We start from the raw sequence: 19,350 nt of genomic DNA, 5'->3' as shown, positions 1-19,350 counted from the left end.
TGTTCTAAGCAAGTCTGGCTCTAATCTCCAACCCAACTCCTGTCAGTTCCCTCAACTGCTGTTTTCCTCTGATCATTATTATTTCAATCATCCAATAAACATTGTTATTGTGGTGACAGGAGCGTTGCCATGGTAACCAGCATGCACATAACAATGTCAGTATTGTTTCAGAAGCTTGTGAAATATTTCCAGCTGGAAGCTGAATATTGGACCGTTGTGAACTGTTGTACAACAATACGACATATTTATGCTCTCAGGATCACACACCGCCCATCGATGGGCTGCAGTATTGAACAAAGCCTAAACTCGAGCTGGTCAGGTTTCGGCGTGCCGTTGTTGTGGGAACGGAACCTGTGACCTCCCAGTTACGGGTCGGCCTCACACAGAGCAGCTGCATGTCTGCAGCTCCTCGGCTTAAATCAGCTTCAGATGTTCCTGCCGATGAATCCGCTGGGGGATTTAGGGTCAGGTGAGGCCAACTGTGAAAATAACACTCTCTACGCGCGTGCACGTACAGTATGTGCACCTGCATGACTGCATACTTTCTTGGCACTGTGGCTCTGACCTATTAACCTCCTGACTGCACGGTGGTACCTTTAAAGGTCACGAATGGCCACATGCAGCTGTAAAATTAAACATCTCAACAGCTTACAGACAGGCAGCTGACCTGTAGACCGCTGAATTATTGCTGAATGATTAATAAAATATTAAAGAAAAGTAGCTATAACCACTATTGAGCATTACTGACAGGACGTCTACTCAGAAATTAACCTTTGTGACACATGCTAAACCCTTTAGCTTGGTCCACTTGGTAAAGTGTAGTGTAAAATGTGGACACTGGCTCTCCTTTGCTCGCTGCTGTAAGTACTACATCTGCTTCCAATAATACGCGAGAACACGACATATCTGAGATGGAGGCTAGATGACTATCGCTGCATTCCTGACAGCACAACCGAGTGTGAGAACAATGAGCAGCCAGTGTTGATACTTTATCTACCAAATCTGCCCTGGAAGGGGCGTGTATATCATTTATATACACATTTATATGCGCACACATTATATGTGTGTGTGTGTGAGAGAGAAAGACAGAGTGATAGAGAGAAGAGAGAGAGCGAGAGAGAAAGAGTGTTATTTGTTGAAATACCTCCTTGGATTCACACAAAAGCACTTTGTCTGTGATGAAGCAACAATACCTTTGTAGGAAAAAAGAGGTGAAAGAAAATATTAGCGTATGCACTGCTGATACAGGAAAAAGAGTGTGTGTGTGTGTGTGTGTGTGTGTGTGAGTCATTGCACTGCCAAAACGAGGGCCCGCCGTTGTTAGAGTTGCCAATTGTCTAAATCGGTTTGTCTCTTAAGGAACCTCACGTGTCCCGTATATAAACTGCTAACGCTTGTAAATCAACAGATCTACAGATCCTGGATTTGATTAAATGGCAGCGGCAAATCATGTGTGAATTGGCAGGAAAAGACAGTTTGGGTAGTGGAGTACAGTACGCTTGGTTTGGCAACGGCAAACATACACCTGCGAAAACAATGGGAAGCAAAGAAAACCTGGGACTTCATAATATAAGCCTGTGAGGCTACTTTCAAAGACGCACCATGCTAAGCGCGCGGGGCAAAAAAATAAAACGTGATCACGCAGCTGTGGAAAGGAAGTGGAATATAAACAGGAATGGCAGGAAGACGTGCGAGATAGTTCATGCAAAGCCAACTGCACATTTGTCAGGAGGAATCACAGAGCCTGAGAGGAACCAAACACTTCAGAGGACTCATGGAGATCTTTCACAGTCTGTCGTCCACCAGGTATCTCCTGAGGCTGCTATAGCTTGTATTTACAACTGATTAACACTTAGTCTAACAACCGTTTCTTTAGTGGACTAATCACCAGCTGACTACTGTATGAGAGGACGACACAGAGAAACGCAATGCAAAGTCAATATAAACATGTTTATTATCCTGTTTAAGGCTTTAGTCGACTAAAGTCTTGGACGATTTTGACACATCCTGAGGGTCTCAAAAAAGAGGACCAGGCAAAGGAGCACATCTGGTCACCCTACCCATGAGCAACATGACGAGAGCTTCAAACGTTCATTCATTCGGTCGCCGGCCAGCGAACAGCTGAAGCAGATAAATCAAGTCAGATTAATAGCTGTTAGATATCAGTGCATAACAAAGACAACAGCCTTGGAAGAGAAACATGTTGGTAATCCTGGTGCTAATGTTGGGACAAAAACACAAGGTGTTAAATCATTATTGATATTAAGAAATGTGGACAGAATGTGGATAAATGTGGCCCTCAGAGGGAACGGAATCTGGAACGGATAGCAGGTATCAGGCTGATAGCGGCCTCCTTTCTAAGTATTGGTACCGGCTGCCGATAAGAAGAAAAAAAAACGTATGTCCTGTAGTACTCTTCGCTATAAGATGCTCGTGTCACATGTTGCATGGTGACACGGGGAGCGGCCCCAAAAATTCTGATTGTGTGAAGCCTCGTTCATCTGATAGTAGAAACTTGCTGAAAGACCTCAGGGTGAACCAGCGGTACCGGTCCTCAGTACAGACGAGGACTGGAGAGGGAGTACTCGCACCCGGGCTGGGAAAAAAAAGTGGTATTGAAACAACCCTAATGTTTAATCACATGAAGTTAAGTTGGGATTGTCTGTTTGTAGAAGACCTTAACTGTTTTATTTAAAGCTATAATAATTATAACTTTAAAATAATGTTATTTATATTTAAACCAGCTCTCCCCGCCCCATTAGGAAGTTGGCGACACTATCCTCTGGTGTCAGCAGCATATGCATAGGTTCAATAGCCGCGGGATGCTACGACACTACGAGCCACTTGATACTATTGTTGGAGGTGTGTGTGCCCCTCCCCCCACACACCGCTCAGGTGTATTAACAGGCACCAAAGTCGCCTTAATGGAGATGATTATCTGCACCCTGCTCTTCCTGTCTGCTGACAATCGGGCTACCAGGAAAGTCGAGCTGCATTCTTTCCTGTTTACATCCGCCATAGCATTTAGCTTTTTGTCAACTTTTCTTTAGCACCACAAGTCCCTCGAGGCAAAGTTGCAGGTTAACTCGGATTGAACACTGGAAGGAATTTTAAACATTGAGCGGAACCAGTCTCTTATCTCAAACATAACCGAGTTAACCAGTTACAACGGCTGGTGTCAGAAAGTTGACCTCAAATCACCTCGGTTAAACAAATTGCGCCTTAGGACAAAGTAAAATCCAGCACATCCATCTTTTTTGTTTTAAAACAAACAAACAAACATTTAAAACTCTTAAAATATGTGGTCTTTTGTAGAATGATCTTACCGTGTTTTCAATTAATTACACGCTAAAACTGCACCATCAAAGGTCGTAAAGAGGTTTTCACCGAGGCAACAGCTGATGAAGAAACCAGAGTGAAAGTGCTCTTTAATGGAAGAAGATCCTGGAAAACATGGACTGAACACCTGTTTACCTGCACTTCCTGTTGGCACGGCTGCAGCGGCCTTCCCTGATATTCTGTTCAGTTCAGCCGCAGAACTTAAAATGAAGAAACGCGTGTTATTACGGACCAAGCGTCAGATGCTTCAGGGCTGCGGTGGGGGTTTGGTCCAATCCCTTCACCAAATGATGCATTTGACAATGGTTTGGTTGAATTTGATGGGAGTGATTCCACAGGTGTGACTCAGCGCACACTCAGGGAGAGCCGTCTGCCTCCGCCGCAGATTTGATCAGGAATTCTTTAGCGTTGGTATCTTACTCGCTTTTCTGTCCTCCCTTCACCGACCCCACACCTCAAGCCGACGTCTCGGACGTGGCATCTGTCTGCAGGGAGACGTCGGCATGTTTTGACCTATTTTTCTGTCCGCCTATGAACAAAAATATGTTTTGGGTGTCGATTTGGTGGCTGAAAACCTCACTGGCAGAAGTTAACATTCATTTACATGATACAAAGCTGGGAGGGAAACTGCCGCGGGGGAACTCGCTTTAATGCTGCCTCTGGACTCATCTATCGGTCACACACACACACACACACACACACACACACACACACTCACACACACGCTCACACAAAAACAAACAAAACAGGATAAACTCCATAAGAGCAACTTTTCCTAAATTCCGAGCCGAGGCAACATGGCAGACTTGTGTAACGTTTGCGTGACATAGAACTATGTTAATTTGTGTTGAGGGAGGAAAGAAACAACCGCCCCCCCCTCCCCCCTCCATCGAAAAAGAAAACACACAGAGACAGAAGGAAAGACAGGAAAAAAGTATGTTGTGGCAGTCAGAGGAGGAGGAGAAAAAAAACAGAGAGCGTCTCAGATTACGCCATCCTCCCGGCCTCCCTCCTCCCTCGTGGAAACATCGCGTGAGAGCGCTCGCTCTCCACGTCCTGATTATGATTAATGCAGGTACTACCACACACACTGAAACCACGGTTCTGGCAGGGTTCTGGCCCGGCTCCCTGCTCGGACCTGCGGTTCTGCATGCAGCAGTTAACACTCTGGTCTGGATTGTTAAAGTTCCAGTTCAAAACCCAGTAAAGTTTCAGGAGGACAGTTCAGCTCAGAGGTTCTCACAGGATGGTTCAAAGAAGAACCGTCCACAAGTGATTCTGAAATCCCACCAGAACCTGGCCATGGCCTGGCTCTTGTTCCAGAACCATGTACATACTTCAATGTGTAATTAAGTCATTTTCTTTCTGGCAGACTTTGAAGAATTGTCATGAATCCACAGGAATTTCGATCCACAATAAATAAAAATCTGTCTGAACTGGGCCAGATGGGCCCTGTCACATGATGTGTTATACCAGAGCAGACCTGTAGGGGTCAGTGAGAGCAGACTGTGCGTTAGCGAGGCAAGTGTGTTTAAAAAGTGCAAGTAAATTACACAAAATGACCCACGTTTTGTTAGAGGAAGTGGATTTTTAAGTGGGAAATAGCCGGTTAGCCGTGTTGTTTGTTCGTAAACTTAACAGGCTAACTCTAGGGTTTTGCTAATTGCCATGGATTCAAATACCAGCTTTTTAATTTAAGTATATGGTTCAATATAACTTGGTTTAAGAGTAAGAATTTGGGGCCTATAAAGAAAAAAATTCTCTTATTAGTTTTATAAAACAAACTGGCGTTAGATTATCATGATTCAATAGCACTAAAAAAATTGCATCTTTAAACAGATTACTTTTTTGAAAGTAATTTTAGCAATTATTTTCAGTATAAACTAGAGTAACTAGAAAAATACCCTGCAATTATTATTTGCCACAGAAAAATGTTCTTTTTAGCAGCAGGGACTGACAGTCTTGACAGGTTCTTCACAGGACCATGAAAGGTCGTGTCCCTATACCATCGGGTTTGAGATCAGAAGGTTTGAGATCACACACTACAGTTTCATGGTTTAAAAGAGTCCTCTTACAAGAGTGATGCAAGACGAGCGATCTTCAAGGTTAACGGCTCCGTGGAAATACACAATTAGAACATATAATTATGGTGCGTCAAAGGACGACTCCTCTGAAAAAACCTGTACTCGCGACGCATCAGTAGATTAGCGGAATACTCTGGTTCTAAGAAGAATCTGACACTAGAATGTTGTTTACAGCTTAAATTGCACTTTAATAGATGTTCTCAGCGGGGTCTTTTTCAGCACCATCAAGTGTTTAAGAAGACGCTAATTAGTTTTTTAAATAATGACGACACCAACTGTATTATAGCTGTTTTAACTGAGGCAAAAGTTTGAATTATGCTCTAGTTTATTAGCAAACTGGCACCAAAAGCTCTAAATTCCCAGGAGAAGAACAACCATTCCTTTGTCAGCTCATCTTTTATCTGATATTCCGTTATCATGCACAAGTTTATAAATGAACCCTTTTTTAATAATTAAATCCACTTTATGAGGATGATTTTTCCGAACCACTCTCAACAAAACCCACTGAAAGTGCATCTGTTTATCTGAACTTTGCTCTTTTCGGCCCTCTTTTTTCTCCACAACTCCAAATTTTGCAATCCAGAAAAATGGCCCTGAGCTTTAACCCGACTGGCTAAAACTGCCCCTTTGGTCCCATTAGTCTGGAACCCCGAGTTAACCAGAACAATAATACTGTCTGTCAGTTCAACATAAACACAAACTAATGCTAACTATCATAGTCAGCCTTCAGCCTGTCCTCTTGTTTACATCATTACAATTGAATTTATGTCACTTTCAGGCTAGTTTTACTGTTTAACACACTGTTGTTGTTTTTAGTTCACGTCGTAGCAGTTGCCACTATAATAACACTAAGAACATGTTTCTAGATGGTTTTTCAACATTAAAGTTTGTAACTGTTACAGTGTAGGACTATAGATGTAATGCAGAGGCGCGGCGACCCCGGGCTAAGATAGAGAAGAGAAACGCATCCCAAAATAAGCTCAAATGGATGTGAAACGCTCGGGACCATCCACCCGTCCTGCAAAACTGGCCCCTCTCAGCCCCTCTCAACCCCCCAGGCTGGAGCAGGTCTGCGGGACTGGGGTCGACTCTGCAGAACCGCAAGCTGGGAGATAAAGCTGAGAATGCGATGGCTTCAACTGGAGGGCAACTTGCAACCTTTTATTTTGAGTTAAGGCTGCAGGACCGACTGTTTGCACAGCTGTAATGTATAACAACACATTCATCTGTGGAAGGGAAGAAACACCAATGCACAGCAAACTTCACGCTAATAAAGCTGTTATTAACCAATTATTACCCAACAAGAGCGACGTCAGCACCGTGGTCAGTGTAAAACTGAAAAATAACCATTTCCTGTCTTTAAATCACAGATCATGGGGTTATATACAATAAACAATACAACCAGTGTGGCTTCATCAGCGGTCGCGGTGCGGGACAGTACCGGAGCCCTGCGGGGATTTCTTGCGGGGTTCAACTTACACTTTCTGGACCGGCTTCTTCCGCTTCTTGGCCGCGTACAGCGCCGTGTTCGGCAGCATGTTGCCTTCCAGGCGCACGGAACCGAGGGGAGAGTGGCGTTATATCGCGCTCAGTCTGCAAACCAACCGGTCCGAGCGTGTTTCAATCTCTCTCATTCCTTGAACGCACCAACTCAAAGTCGGACGGGCGGTAGATCCCTTTAGTCTTCGGCGGGGCCCCGAGCGCCTGCAGCATGAAACCCGAAAAGAAAATATCTCGTATTTAGCGAATCAAAACTTCCACCATTAGTCGGCTGACTACTGCAACTTTCTCAAAATAAGACGTTTAAATAGTTCCACCGTGGACTTTTGTGCGTTGACGCCGTGAAGTCCGTCGTCACCGCTGTTGTGATTTGACAGGCTGCCGTCGCTGCGCGCTCCCGACACCCTCCCCTGTTCGTGTGTGCGGCGCCGCACGTGCGTGCGTCACTGCGGAGCGATGGCAGAAATATTTAAGGTGGTCCAAATGTAGGCCAACTGAGACCGCGAGCGTGGAAGAGAGAACGGCGTTCCAGCCCGGTCCACCTTAAAGCGGACTTTTGTCGCTGTATCATATTACAGTATAAAAATAATATACAGCAACATAGAAACGACCTATATTAATTCATTTTGAACAATCAAGTGAATTATACTTAGTACAAATATAAGTTGTTTTGGAATTGTGTTATGACAAATTTCAATCTCTCTCTTATTACAACCAGTTTGGTGTTTTTCCATTAAATATAAATTCTGTACTGATTAGTATCAGATCACAATGTGCGTCATGCTGCAATGAATAGAAAGTTAAAAATGGATTCCAGGCCTGATTCTGGCCGCACAAAAATGGGAAAACAAGTGAAAATTAGGCGGCTGAGAGTTGGGAAATGACCCAGCCAACCCAGTACACTTCCATTTCACCCAGCATCTTTTGGACGGGTTTGGAATGACTTTTGGGAAGTTACAGCAGCGATCAGTCAAAAACGGAAAAATGCAAAAGAGACCAAGTTCTTAATTTAAATACGGTCCAGTGGTATAAACTGGAAAAACTTCTAAAATGACGACACTTTCCAGCAATTATCAGAGCCAGTGTGTTGTAAATATCCAACAGTCTGTGTAGATCATAAAATCAGTTCAGTCTTAAAAAAATTAAGCCATTGTGTACAGGATGAGAGAGGATACATGGAAATACAGCTGGTTTTAACCCAATCAAAGTGTTTATTCATATTTTAAATACCGAGTCATTTTATGTTCCCCTCCAGACACATTCTAAACTACACTTGGCTGTGATATGTAAATGAAAAGCTAGAAAACACCCAAAAGGAAAATAAATTATGGACGTAACAACCTAACAGTAACGTCACAGAAGACTCAGGTCACCTCCAGTAAAATGTTCTCTCAAACTGGACCGTATCTGCTCCTGGCTGAAGGATTTTTATTTATTTCTTATTGTTCTCTTTTCCAAGCTTTGTAGCTCATTGCAGGCCGAGGCTATGCAGCAATAAAACAGGTTCACTGACCAGCTCAGCTTTGCAGTTAGCTTTGCTAATTAACAGAAATGAGCTTTGTGATATCACACAAGCTACTGCTTTGAATACCGTCCTTAAAACACGCCGTTCTGAATTTAGGGAGTTTTACAAAGTTTTTTATAACCACAATGTTTTTGCAAAGACGCTTTGTGGTGTCGACGTTTCTGCTTCATTTGCATGTGGGAGCTGCTGCTTGCAACAGTTAAAGGATTAGCAACGGATTCCCTTGGTTAAAGGTTAAAGTTTGTTTCGCTGAGGCAGCAGATGGGTACCGGCAGGCCAAGCGGAGCGCAGCTACGGCTGTTGCCGAGGCAAAGACCCGGGCATGGGAAGAGTTCGGTGAGGCCATGGAGAACGACTTCCGGACGGCTTCGAAAAGGTTCTGGACCACCATCCGGCGTCTGAGGAGGGGGAAGCAGTGCACTGTCAACGCTGTGTATAGTGGTGATGGTGTGCTGCTGACCTCAACTCAGGATGTTGTGGATCGGTGGAAGGAAAACTTCGAGGACCTCCTCAATCCCATCAACGCGCCTTCCAGTGAGGAAGTAGGGCCTGGGGACCTGGAGATGGGCTCTCATATCTACGGGGCTGAAGTTGCCGAGGGAGTCAAAAAACTCCTCGGTGGCAAGGCCCCGGGGGTGGATGAGATCCGCCCAGAGTCCCTTAAGGCTCTGGATGTTGTAGGGCTGTCGTGGTTGACTCGACTCTGCAACATCGTGTGGACATCGGGGGCGGTGCCGCTGGATTGGCGGACTGGGGTGGTCGTCCCTCTTTTTAAGAGGGGGGACCGGAGGGTGTGTTCCAACTATAGGGGGATCACACTCCTCAGCCTCCCTGGTAAGGTCTATTCAGGGGTACTGGAGAGGAGGGTCCGCCGGATAGTCAACCCTCGGATTCAGGAGGAGCAATGTGGTTTTCGTCCTGGGCGTGGAACAGTGGACCAGCTCTACACCCTCCGCAGGGTCTTCCAGGGTGCATGGGAGTTTGCCCAACCAGTCCACATGTGTTTTGTGGACTTGGAGAATGCATTCGACCGTGTCCCTCGGGGGGTCCTGTGGGGGGTTCTCCGAGAGTATGGGGTGTCGGGCCCGCTTATACGGGCCGTCCGCTCCCTGTATGATCGGTGCCAGAGTTTGGTCCGAATTGCTGGCAGTAAGTTGAACTCGTTTCCAGTGAGGGTTGGTCTCCTCCAGGGCTGCCCTTTGTCACCGATTCCGTTCGTGACTTTTATGGACAGAATTTCTAGGTGCAGTCGTGGTGTTGAGGGGGTCCGGTTTGGTGACCTCAGGATCGGGTCTCTGCTTTTTGCAGATGATGTGGTCCTGTTGGCGTCATCAGCCCGTGACCTCCAACGATCACTGGATCGGTTCGCCACCGCATGTGAAGCACCTCCAAATCCGAGGCCATGGTTCTCAACCGGAAAAAGGTGGAGTGCCTTCTCCGGGTCAAGGAGGAGATCCTGCCCCAAGTGGAGGAGTTCAAGGACCTCGGGGTCGTTCACGAGTGAGGGAAGAATGGAGCGGGAGATCGACAGGCGGATCAGTGCGGCGTCCGCAGTAATGCGGACTCTGCACCGGTCCGTGAGCTGTAAAATGAGCTTCCTCCGTAGGGTGGCTGGGCTCTCCCTTAGAGATAGGGTGAGAAGCTCTGCCATCAGGGAGGAGCTCGGAGTAGAGCTGCTGCTCCTCCGCGTTGAGAGGAGCCAGATGAGATGGCTTGGGCACCTAGTCAGGATACCCCCTGGACGCCTCCCTGGTGAGGTGTTCAGGGAATGTCCCTCTGGTAGGAGACCCCCGGGAAGACCCAGGACACGTTGGAGAGACTATGTCTCTCGACTGGTCTGGGAACGCCTGGGGATCCCTCCGGATGAGCTGGAAGAGGTAGCTGGGGAGAGGGAAGTCTGGGCTTCTCTGCTTAGGCTGCTGCCCCCGCGACCCGACCCCGGATAGATGGATGGATGGATGGATGGATGGATGGATGGATGGATGGATGGATGGATGGATGGATGGATGGATGGATGGATGGATGGATCGCTGCTGGTGACAATGAAGTCATGAGAAATTGTGCGTTTCAACGGCTGTTTTTCATTCCTGCTGCCTCTTCCATTTTACTTCTGAGTTGTGGCTCTTTTCTCAATATTCTCTTTGAAATACGTCCTGTTAAATACGTCCTGCTAACAGAGAAGCTAACTGCCACATCAAGAAGAGAAGGATGAATTGAAGTAGTTTAAATGTTGCCCACCACCTCATCGCCCAGGCAACGGCGATACATGGCGAGACATCGCTGGCTGCCGCAGCCTTTTACTGCGTCTTTTACTGAGGTGCCATTTACACGGCAGTAAAACACCCTCCGACTCCTCGATGACAACTTCTGAACCGTTCATCTCTGTCAAATCATGGGTGCCCTGAGGTCATCAGAGGTCACGTGGCCTAATGGATAAGGCGTCTGACTTCGGATCAGAAGATTGAGGGTTCGAGTCCCTTCGTGATCAGTCTTTTTCTGCTCCATACGTTCATCATGTCGCATTAAAGCTTCTGCTTCCCCGTGAAATGTTTGAATGCAGGAGCCATAAACACTTTGTAACAGTGTGTTGTAAAGAACCCTGAAACCACAGTAAATAAACTATAAATACATAATAAAACAAGCCGCAAACTGCAGCAAGAAACAAATGTGTCCGACAAACAGCAGCAGATAAGATCGCAGCAGCTGCGGAGCTTTAACGCCTTCAATTACGCTTCAGACGACGCCCGCGGTGCTGTAAAGGTGAAAGGTCATGAAGACGCCTGTCATTGCCGTCTTAATCAAACCAAAAACACCTTTTCAGCTCCCATCACCAGAGAGGTGGAGGTGGGAGGTTTGAGGTCAGCATTTCTAACGTGCTTAATGCTAAAAAAAACCAAAAAAACCCAGCCTGTCCCAAATTTTATTGGCGACTCTACAAACAAGTCATTTCCCGAAACCTCTGCTCGGAAGTGAATACAGAATAAAAACAGTCAAACTGTTTCAAAATCCAGAGGCACTGAAAACCTCTTCAAGTAAAAGGAGGCGACCAACCACTGGATCTTGTTAGAGCTCCAAAACTGGCCAACATCTGCCACCAATTTACCAGAAAAGGCCTGCGTTGGACACCAGTCAACCAGGGCTGTGGCGTCGCTCTGGGGCTGCTAGGCTTCCATCGCTAACCAGGGCTGAAGCCTGAGCCGCAGGTCGGAGCCTAACGTGGAAAACAACATGGCTGCACAAGGCCTGTAATTTGAAGAGGCTCTGACCTTTAATCATGTTTTGATCTACATCCTTCGGTCCTGTCGGTGGCCCGTTGCTAATTTGAGACTTCTTCTGTCTGAGAGTTTTGACCAAAAAGCCGTTTCGGATTTCAGAAGTGGACAAAGAAGCAACAACAACCAGGTAGCGACAAGCAAATGCCTGCTGTTTTTACTGATTTCAAACACAAACCTGTAAATACCTCATCTTCATTGAGAACCTAGGACATCAATAATGGTTGGGTTCATGGAAACAGGAATAAAGAGGCTCGGTGAGCAACAGGGAGCTTTAAAAGCACAGTGCTGTGCGCTAGCTCCACGCTAGCTGTCTCAGAAAAAGGGGATTTCTCCATTTGCGCCCTCGGCTGTTGGTGGATGGTGGATCGGAGATTTTCTCAGGCATTAAACTGACAGGATTTGCAGTTCGGCAGGGTTGACAAATATTTATTCATCGCAGTTCCGCGTCACAAAATGCACTAAGTGGCTGAGGTGACGCCAGGTTGATTCATTACGGTGAATGGAGGAGAGAGAAAGTTCTGCGTGTTCGGTCTGATGTTGCTGCACAATGTGTTGCCGCGACCTTCTGATTCATCATTATTGACAGGATTTACAGGATTAAGCTGCTGAAGTTGAACGTGTGATAATCCTTAGCGAAACAACAGTGGAATTTGGTCATCACCTGCGTTGACTCCACCTGACAGACCTGGGATTAAAGCCAAACAGTGCTCATATTGTGATCGTGTGGCACACAGGTTTAGGAAAGCCCAGAAAGTAAAAGTCAGAAGTGAAGGTTTGCTGGGCGGACTGGCGCTGACGCCTCCGATTCTGACACCGTGGGGACATTCATAGATAAACCTGTTATCCCTTTCAAGCGCTACAGGCTTGGTGACAGTTGTAGATTTGAATAATGAAAAGAAAAGGTTGAAGTCACACAATTTCTCAAGTTTGAACAAAACAGCTAAATCAAGATTGTCGCGGATTTGCATTTTTGGCAGCGAGCTAGCATATCTATTCCATCGCACAGATCCAACGAAGATCATCCCAACCGCCCTGGCGAGGCTGTGAGGGGGCATATTACAATGCAAAACATCCTCTTCATGTAACTTTTTGTAAAAAAACCCCAAAAAACTTCCCAAACCCAAACGCCCCAGAAGGAGAACAGCGCCCCCTGTGCTCCTACATTGTGGTTGCAAGGCGAGCTGCACCCAGCGTGCGTCCAGAAGTGGTTTCGATGCGGGCGATTTCTGGTGAACCTTCTGGGGCGATGTGTTTCCAGGACCTTCCAGCCCGTCGCCCTGTTATGTGATTAACCAGGCATGCTGGGAAATGCTGCTGTCAGTGGCGCTCTTTGCCAGACCCCGAAGTTTTCATGACTCATTCTCGGCCAAAACCGTCTGGAAAATAAAACGGGTGTTTTTGCGAAACGATGGAGGTCTTTCATGACTCGAGCGGAGCGGATAAAAACACGGAGAGGTTGAGCTCCACCTTTCAGTCGCAGACACATGTTTTTATGCAAGATGGAAGTTAGCAGAAATCGGTTTGGGCGAGTGGTTGTTCGGCTCTCTTCAGGCGAGCGAGTGGCTCTGCTCAGCCACAATGACAAGGTTGATGACTCACAGCTTTGAAATCCATGAAAACTTCACATTTACATTGGTCAGCTTCTTGGAAAATTGTGACTCAGCTGGCAAATTACCCACTAACCTCATTTCAACTGCTACCTCGCTTGGTTTCATTTAACTCCCCCCCCACAGAAGATTCTTTTTTAGTGTTATTTTACCAAATAACAACAGTAAATTCCATTATCAGTAATGTATTTACACTTGCAGTTGCTAACATGCAAAGAGCAGCCAATGCTAATCTGAACAAATAGCAAAAACAAAATGTCAAACAAAATCCTGTTTTTGTTATTTTGCAGTGATTCAAATGTAAGATTAATTTGGTCTTTCAGGTTTTTGAAGGAGTTATTTGTTATTAGCTGTTACACGATGACTCACGATGACAGCTAACTGTTAGCAACCATCGCTAAAGACAAAATCGTTCTGGCACAGTTCGACATCTAAACTCTGCAATGTTATGGGTTTATGGTTGGACCAGAACCATCCATCATCATCATCATCATCATCATCATCATCATCATCATCATCATTATCATAATCATCATCAGAAGGAAACATGGCAGCAGTAACACTCACAGTCGTGAACACACGACAACAGGCCTCGAACACATTTACAGACACAACCTCTTCAGGCCGATTCGAGAAATTAGAAGTTAAAGGTTCCGAAAGACAGCGAGGAAAACATTTATTGCCGTTGTGACGACCCTGGCTGTGTCTTCATGACACCGTGAACAGAAACAGAAACCTGGTGTAGAGGTGGCAACGCTGCCTGTCGGGGAGGCGACTTCAGCGAAGGCCTGCGTGTCCTGGGTCTGCGGGGATGAGCCACACGAGCCCGGGCCCATCCCGCCATCTTCCACACACAAAAACACACGCCAAGACTGCGCTCGTCTGGCCTCTCCACCCATCTGGCTTTCATTAGTATCGTACACACACCAACGATCCGACTGTGGCTTCCCATGAACTCGATCACCCCTGCGGAATTCAGCTGACACCTTTCCAAGACCCTGATTTAACATTTAGCCTCCAACGTTTGATAAATTTGAGGTTTTGAAAGGAGACCAAAAACACGCTAATTAGCTTGGCTCAGCCTTAGCATGACAAATGTGTGGAGCAACTGAAGCGCCCGGTATAAAATTTCAACATTCCACGTTTAAAAGGATCGAGCAGGTGCATCCGAACTCCAGGGAATCTCGAAGCTCATCAGGACAGGGAATGGGATTTCAAAGCGTCTCCTCTGAATCCGACAGGAACAAAAGACCAATATTGACGTGTTCTTGGTGATCGCTGTCGCAGAGAAACGACACAAATGACACATTGGCTCGTTTTACGCTAGATGGATTTATTTGTGAAAAATAGGTCAAGACTTTCCGGAAAAGGTTTTTCTCTGGATAAGTTGCTGCAGCTGTTTCATAATACACTTCTGACAAATCGTACCTTTTACCTGAATTAAAAACATAAATGCCTTGTTTGGGGATTTAAAACTTTGAATGCTGCTACAGACTAAAACTGTTCTGAGCTAAACTCGCACATTTGCTGAGTAAGAACGGACACCTCAAATCCCGCTGCAGGTTTTATGGGATGTGTGAGCGGAAAACCTCTGGAAAAGACTGTGATATAAAAAGCTCTTTAGGGAAAATCAGTGGGGTTTTTCCCTCTTTGATCTTTTCCTCGCCGAACATTTTGGGCTCATTTTTTCGGTCAATGCGAGATTGTTGCCGGTAACTCTGCTCGTTTCTGAGACGCACTTGATAAATCCCAAGTATGTGAATCATAAATCAATGATTCCATTTTTCTTTTCCTCTCTCAACTGCGAAAGCAAAACCTCCAAAAGTTTGATTTTTTTCCCCAGCTGACATAAACTTGAAAACAGATAAAGAATTCCATCTAATTATAGCATTTACTTCTAAACTTTATGTCTACTTCAAGCAGCTGTTTGACATTTTGATCACAGCCCATTTTCACTCACTATTTTCACAACTTGTTAGGCAGTTTTCTTGCACCAAAGTAAATATAAACCCTGCAACAGATGTCAGATCACAGTTTAATAATAAAAAAAACATTTAGAAAAGTCTTAGTGTGATGTTTCTACATTGCATAGACAGTATAGATTCAGTTTTGGGAGGAAGCAGATACTTTGAATTAGAGCATTTGCAACCTATTTGGGGTAAAGAAATGCTACCTAAACTAACTGTTAGCTTGTAATTGTGTTTATCACAACTTGTCAGGGAATAAAACTTTTTAAAAACATTATTAATCATAAAATTATGATTTTTAAAAAGCTTATTAGTGTCTCAGAATCTAAATGAAGCAAAGCTAAATCGCTGCTTCTGTTAGCCTCCACAGCTAATGCAGCCAATTGCATCACGAGTCAAGAAAAAGCTTTTTTGATGTTTCGTGAAACTAGAAACACTGAAGATTTATGTTTCCTTTGAGATGACAATTGCTTTGTCATTGTTTATAAAGACACGATGCCACAAGAACAGATTATATGCAGACGCACACGTGGTGTCGTATTTGTTTTAGCAGCCAAATTACAAAAAAAGCTCCCACAGACAATAATACATCAGTCTGTTCATCACAATAACTACAAACTTCAGTTCATTACTAAGCAAATAGACAAAAAACAACTACTGAAAACATTTTTAAAAGACAACAAATGCATCAGTGAATAAAAAGGTAGCTGCGATTTAGCAAAGATTAGCACATAAGCAGAGAGCCGAGAACTCATCAGTGGCTCCGTCAGTGTTGGTGCTCACACCTTCACCTGGAGAAGAACCTGAAATAAATAAATAAAGATTCCGAGATAAACAAAGAACTTGACAGGAATCGAGAATCTGAGATAAATAAAGCACCTGTGAGAGGTGAAGAACAGAGAAGAACACAGCTCCACGTGCGACAGACACAGCAAGAACACACAACGTGCTTGTTTTCTTGAGGTTATAAAACAAAGAACAAGGTTGATTTTGAGAAGATGTGACCACAAACTGACGTCTTGCAGCTCCTCTCTGCTGTTGTGGGTCTCACATGGCCTCATCCCGCTCCTGGTTCTTGTTGTCGGGGCTCACTGGGCTCATGCTGTTGCCACGGTTACGGCCTTCCTGTTGAGCAGAAAGCCGTTTGGGCGTGTGTGTTTAGTTTATTAACAGCTGTCAGGTGGATTTAATGATCCTGTTTTACTGAGACACACATATTAACTGTGAGAATAAATATTTAATGTCAACACACTCGCTGTTTCGACAAGATGAGCTAACTGGGCGTCAAATGCCAACACATTTTTTTTCTCCAATGTTGTTTTTATTCCTGCCTCTCCGTTAAATATCATTATTGATAGCAAATCTGGTGATTGTTGGCTCCTCAGTTGGAACACGTGATGCCTTGTTTTGGTACAGCACTGCCATCTAGAGGACAGTGGTGGTTTCACAGCACAACACGGCTCCTTCAGTCATGTTTTCCCATAGAAATCATTCATATATCGTCTATGCGTTTAAGCATGATGGGAAAACTCTGTTTATTGCGTCCAATAAATAGTTCATATTTTAAAAATAACGTTTCCACTAAGTGTCATTTCTTTTTTTGACAGTAGAGGGAGACAATGTTGAACTCTGACTCCATAATTGTCGCAGTAAAATCACAGAGAACCGAAGCGTTAAGAAGTATAGTGCTGCATTGACCTTTGACCTCTACAATCAGGTCGCCTTCGAGTCCACTTTGCTCTTTGTGCCAATTTAAGAATGAACATCTGGATCTCTTCTCCATATTCTTTCGCCAACAAGTTGGATTCCCTCTTCGACCCCGTTTATACCACACGTTTTCGGGTGTAAAGGCAAAAGTTTCGTTCCGTCTTGGCTGTCTGTTTACGTGAGGATGGCAGAAAACCAAACAAAATGAAAACTATACAAAAAAATGGGCTCCAGAGTGGAGTTTATTAGTATGGATAGTCAGCCTTACGTCTATCACAGGTTAAACCCATCAGTCAAGTACAGAAGTTTATGAAAAAACATTTTACTTTTGAATCCGTCGAAAGCAACAGAATTGCAACAAAGATCGGCTCCGATCTTTGCCTTTAAGTGTTTGACACATTTTTCCGTCTCTGAGTTGTGGTCGACTCTCTTCCCCCTGTCACTCCAACAAAAAAACCCTCCAGTCCTTCATCCTGCGCTCCTCTCTACTCCTCCTCCCTAATGGTCAGAGGCTCCTTCATCTGCAGAGCTGGATCAGAACCGTCTAACTCCTCATCGGCGCCCTCGGCCTCGTCGTCCATCTCGTTGGTGTCGTAGGAGCCTTTCTGTCTGGACATCAACCACAGCAGCACAGCCATTATGGAGATGAGGAGAAGCAGCACAGCACAGATGACTCCTGCAGGAAGGGTGGACAAACGAGGCAGCTCACGTGTCCAGCGCAACAGCTCGCATCAATTAAAAGTGTTCAGCGTTATTTCTTTACCTCCAACTAAGGCTGCGACGTCTCCCTCCTCTGTGTCGAGACCTGAAACCAACAAACGCTGAGAATCTTTCCATTTACGCTTTCAAAGGCGGACGGAATCAAGGCTGCTAATACTTTAGCTTCAATGCTAATCTTTTAAAGCCCGCGACATCAAACTCAATCAATTTTAGTTCACATCTGCATTAAAGGTCATTTTAAAGGGTTTTCTGAACAAACAGACCAGCCAGCTATGTAGCATGTTTACAACATGATGTGTGTGCAGACCAGGATATATGAGTGTCGTTCACGTGTTAGATTAAAGGTCAACACGAACACGAGTGGCTTCTGTTGCGTTGACACTTCAGTTTTCTATCCTATAGAACTTTTTTCTCTTGAATTATTTCCCTCATGGCTGTTCTTCACACACTCGTTCCCCTTCTGCCCCTTCTGCAACCATGGAGATGAGGTCCCGAGTGTACCCGCGCTTATCTCCACGCCGACAGACCCTGAAGGCATCACACGTGCGCCTTCCCTTGTGGCCTGATAAGACCCTCCCTGATGGTCACCTCGCTCAATTGAAGCCGATGCCACAAACTACTGAGCACATCTAACTGAAACAGATGAATTCAGAGTTTGTATTTGAAGTCAAAAATTCCTGAACATTTTTTCCTGATTAAAGCTCAGAGGTTTCCAACCTGAGGTTCAGGGACCCTGAGGGGTCGTTAGATGATCCTGAGGGGTACGGAGGCAAAACAATAATAGCTATTTAATAGAAATTCTGTTGATTTATTGAACATTTGTTTTTGAAGCTAAATATTTGGCATTTGATTAAATTAGAACTGAAATTAGTAATCATTAGCTTAAGATGGTTAATTTTACTCGACTGTAGATGGATAGAGGGTCACTCGTACTTTTAGGGTTTCAAAGGAAAAACTGACACACCTTGCGTGACCATCTCGGTTACAGCTTTGATGAGGGGGGTAGAAGTTTGGGACAGGGTGACCCCAGAGGGAGGAGTCATTTGCATGTCCATGTCAACCTAAACAACAAAAACATCTTCATTATGGTATCCATGCATTTCCTTTTAAAATGTTAAACTCCAAAGCTTTTCCTTGCTAGTATTAGCTCGGGTTGCCTGCAAAACTGTTCCGATCAACGTGTCAGTTTTCACACGTGATAAACTGAACGTTTGAGGGGATAGAAAAACATCTTCTGTCCTGAAAACAGTCGTCACACCTCCTGAAACAGCCTGCAGGGCTCTAATTGTCCTGCCTGCTTTCTGCATTCTGACTCTGAAAAGCTAACAACACGCCTGACAAATACTTCAAATACCTTCTGCAAGGATGCATCCAATTTGCAGCTCTTCTTCAGAGATTATCAGTCCTACAGCTATAATCCTGAAAGTTTCCTCTGAAACTCTGAAATGCACAAAAAAACAAGAAGAACTCACCAGTTCTCAGACTCTGCAAGATAGTACTCGTCATTCAAGATATAAAACACAGCACAGCACAGCACAGCAAAGCACAGCACAGCAAACACACACACACACACACACACACACACACACACACACACACACACACACACACACACACACACACGGA

General features: G+C 44.9%; 2 protein-coding genes, 1 long non-coding RNA gene and 1 other non-coding gene across 5 annotated transcripts in view; 1 reads left to right on the top strand and 3 right to left on the bottom strand.

Annotated features, from left to right (window-relative positions):
- The window catches only part of ahr2 (aryl hydrocarbon receptor 2), a 40,474-nt gene extending 33,094 nt beyond the window's left edge, over window positions 1-7,380 (bottom strand). The window contains exons 1-2 of the mRNA XM_057026302.1: window positions 7,241-7,380; window positions 6,903-7,127 (exon numbers count right to left, since the gene is read on the bottom strand). Of these exons, the coding sequence (XP_056882282.1) occupies window positions 6,903-6,961 (59 nt within the window). The 5' untranslated portion in view covers window positions 6,962-7,127; window positions 7,241-7,380. The remainder of the gene's footprint in view (window positions 1-6,902; window positions 7,128-7,240) is intronic.
- On the bottom strand, window positions 5,731-6,896 carry LOC130522210 (uncharacterized). Its single transcript, XR_008949572.1, has 2 exons — window positions 6,089-6,896; window positions 5,731-6,048 (listed from the first exon to the last, which is right to left on the bottom strand). It is a non-coding gene; the product is annotated as an uncharacterized LOC130522210 (long non-coding RNA).
- A 3,483-nt stretch (window positions 7,381-10,863) lies between the features above and the next one.
- trnar-ucg (transfer RNA arginine (anticodon UCG)) lies at window positions 10,864-10,936 on the top strand. The gene has a single exon. It is a non-coding gene; the product is annotated as a tRNA-Arg (tRNA).
- Window positions 10,937-17,228: 6,292 nt separating this feature from the next.
- LOC130522894 (small cell adhesion glycoprotein homolog) lies at window positions 17,229-19,350 on the bottom strand. 2 transcript variants are annotated; one of them, XM_057027755.1, is made up of 4 exons: window positions 19,197-19,350; window positions 18,689-18,785; window positions 17,768-17,809; window positions 17,229-17,680 (listed from the first exon to the last, which is right to left on the bottom strand). In XM_057027755.1, the coding sequence occupies exons 2-4, from the start codon at window positions 18,777-18,779 to the stop codon at window positions 17,490-17,492; spliced, it is 324 nt and encodes a 107-aa protein (XP_056883735.1). In that variant the 5' UTR covers window positions 18,780-18,785; window positions 19,197-19,350; the 3' UTR covers window positions 17,229-17,489. The 2 variants fall into 2 exon arrangements, with proteins under 2 accessions (XP_056883735.1, XP_056883734.1); XM_057027754.1 differs by having other exon boundaries at window positions 19,079-19,332.

Source organism: Takifugu flavidus, chromosome 3 (assembly GCF_003711565.1).
Source record: "Takifugu flavidus isolate HTHZ2018 chromosome 3, ASM371156v2, whole genome shotgun sequence".
Classification (NCBI taxonomy): domain Eukaryota; kingdom Metazoa; phylum Chordata; class Actinopteri; order Tetraodontiformes; family Tetraodontidae; genus Takifugu; species Takifugu flavidus.
The sequence above is the reverse complement of the archived record's forward strand: the minus strand, read 5'-3'. Positions and strand labels throughout refer to the sequence as shown.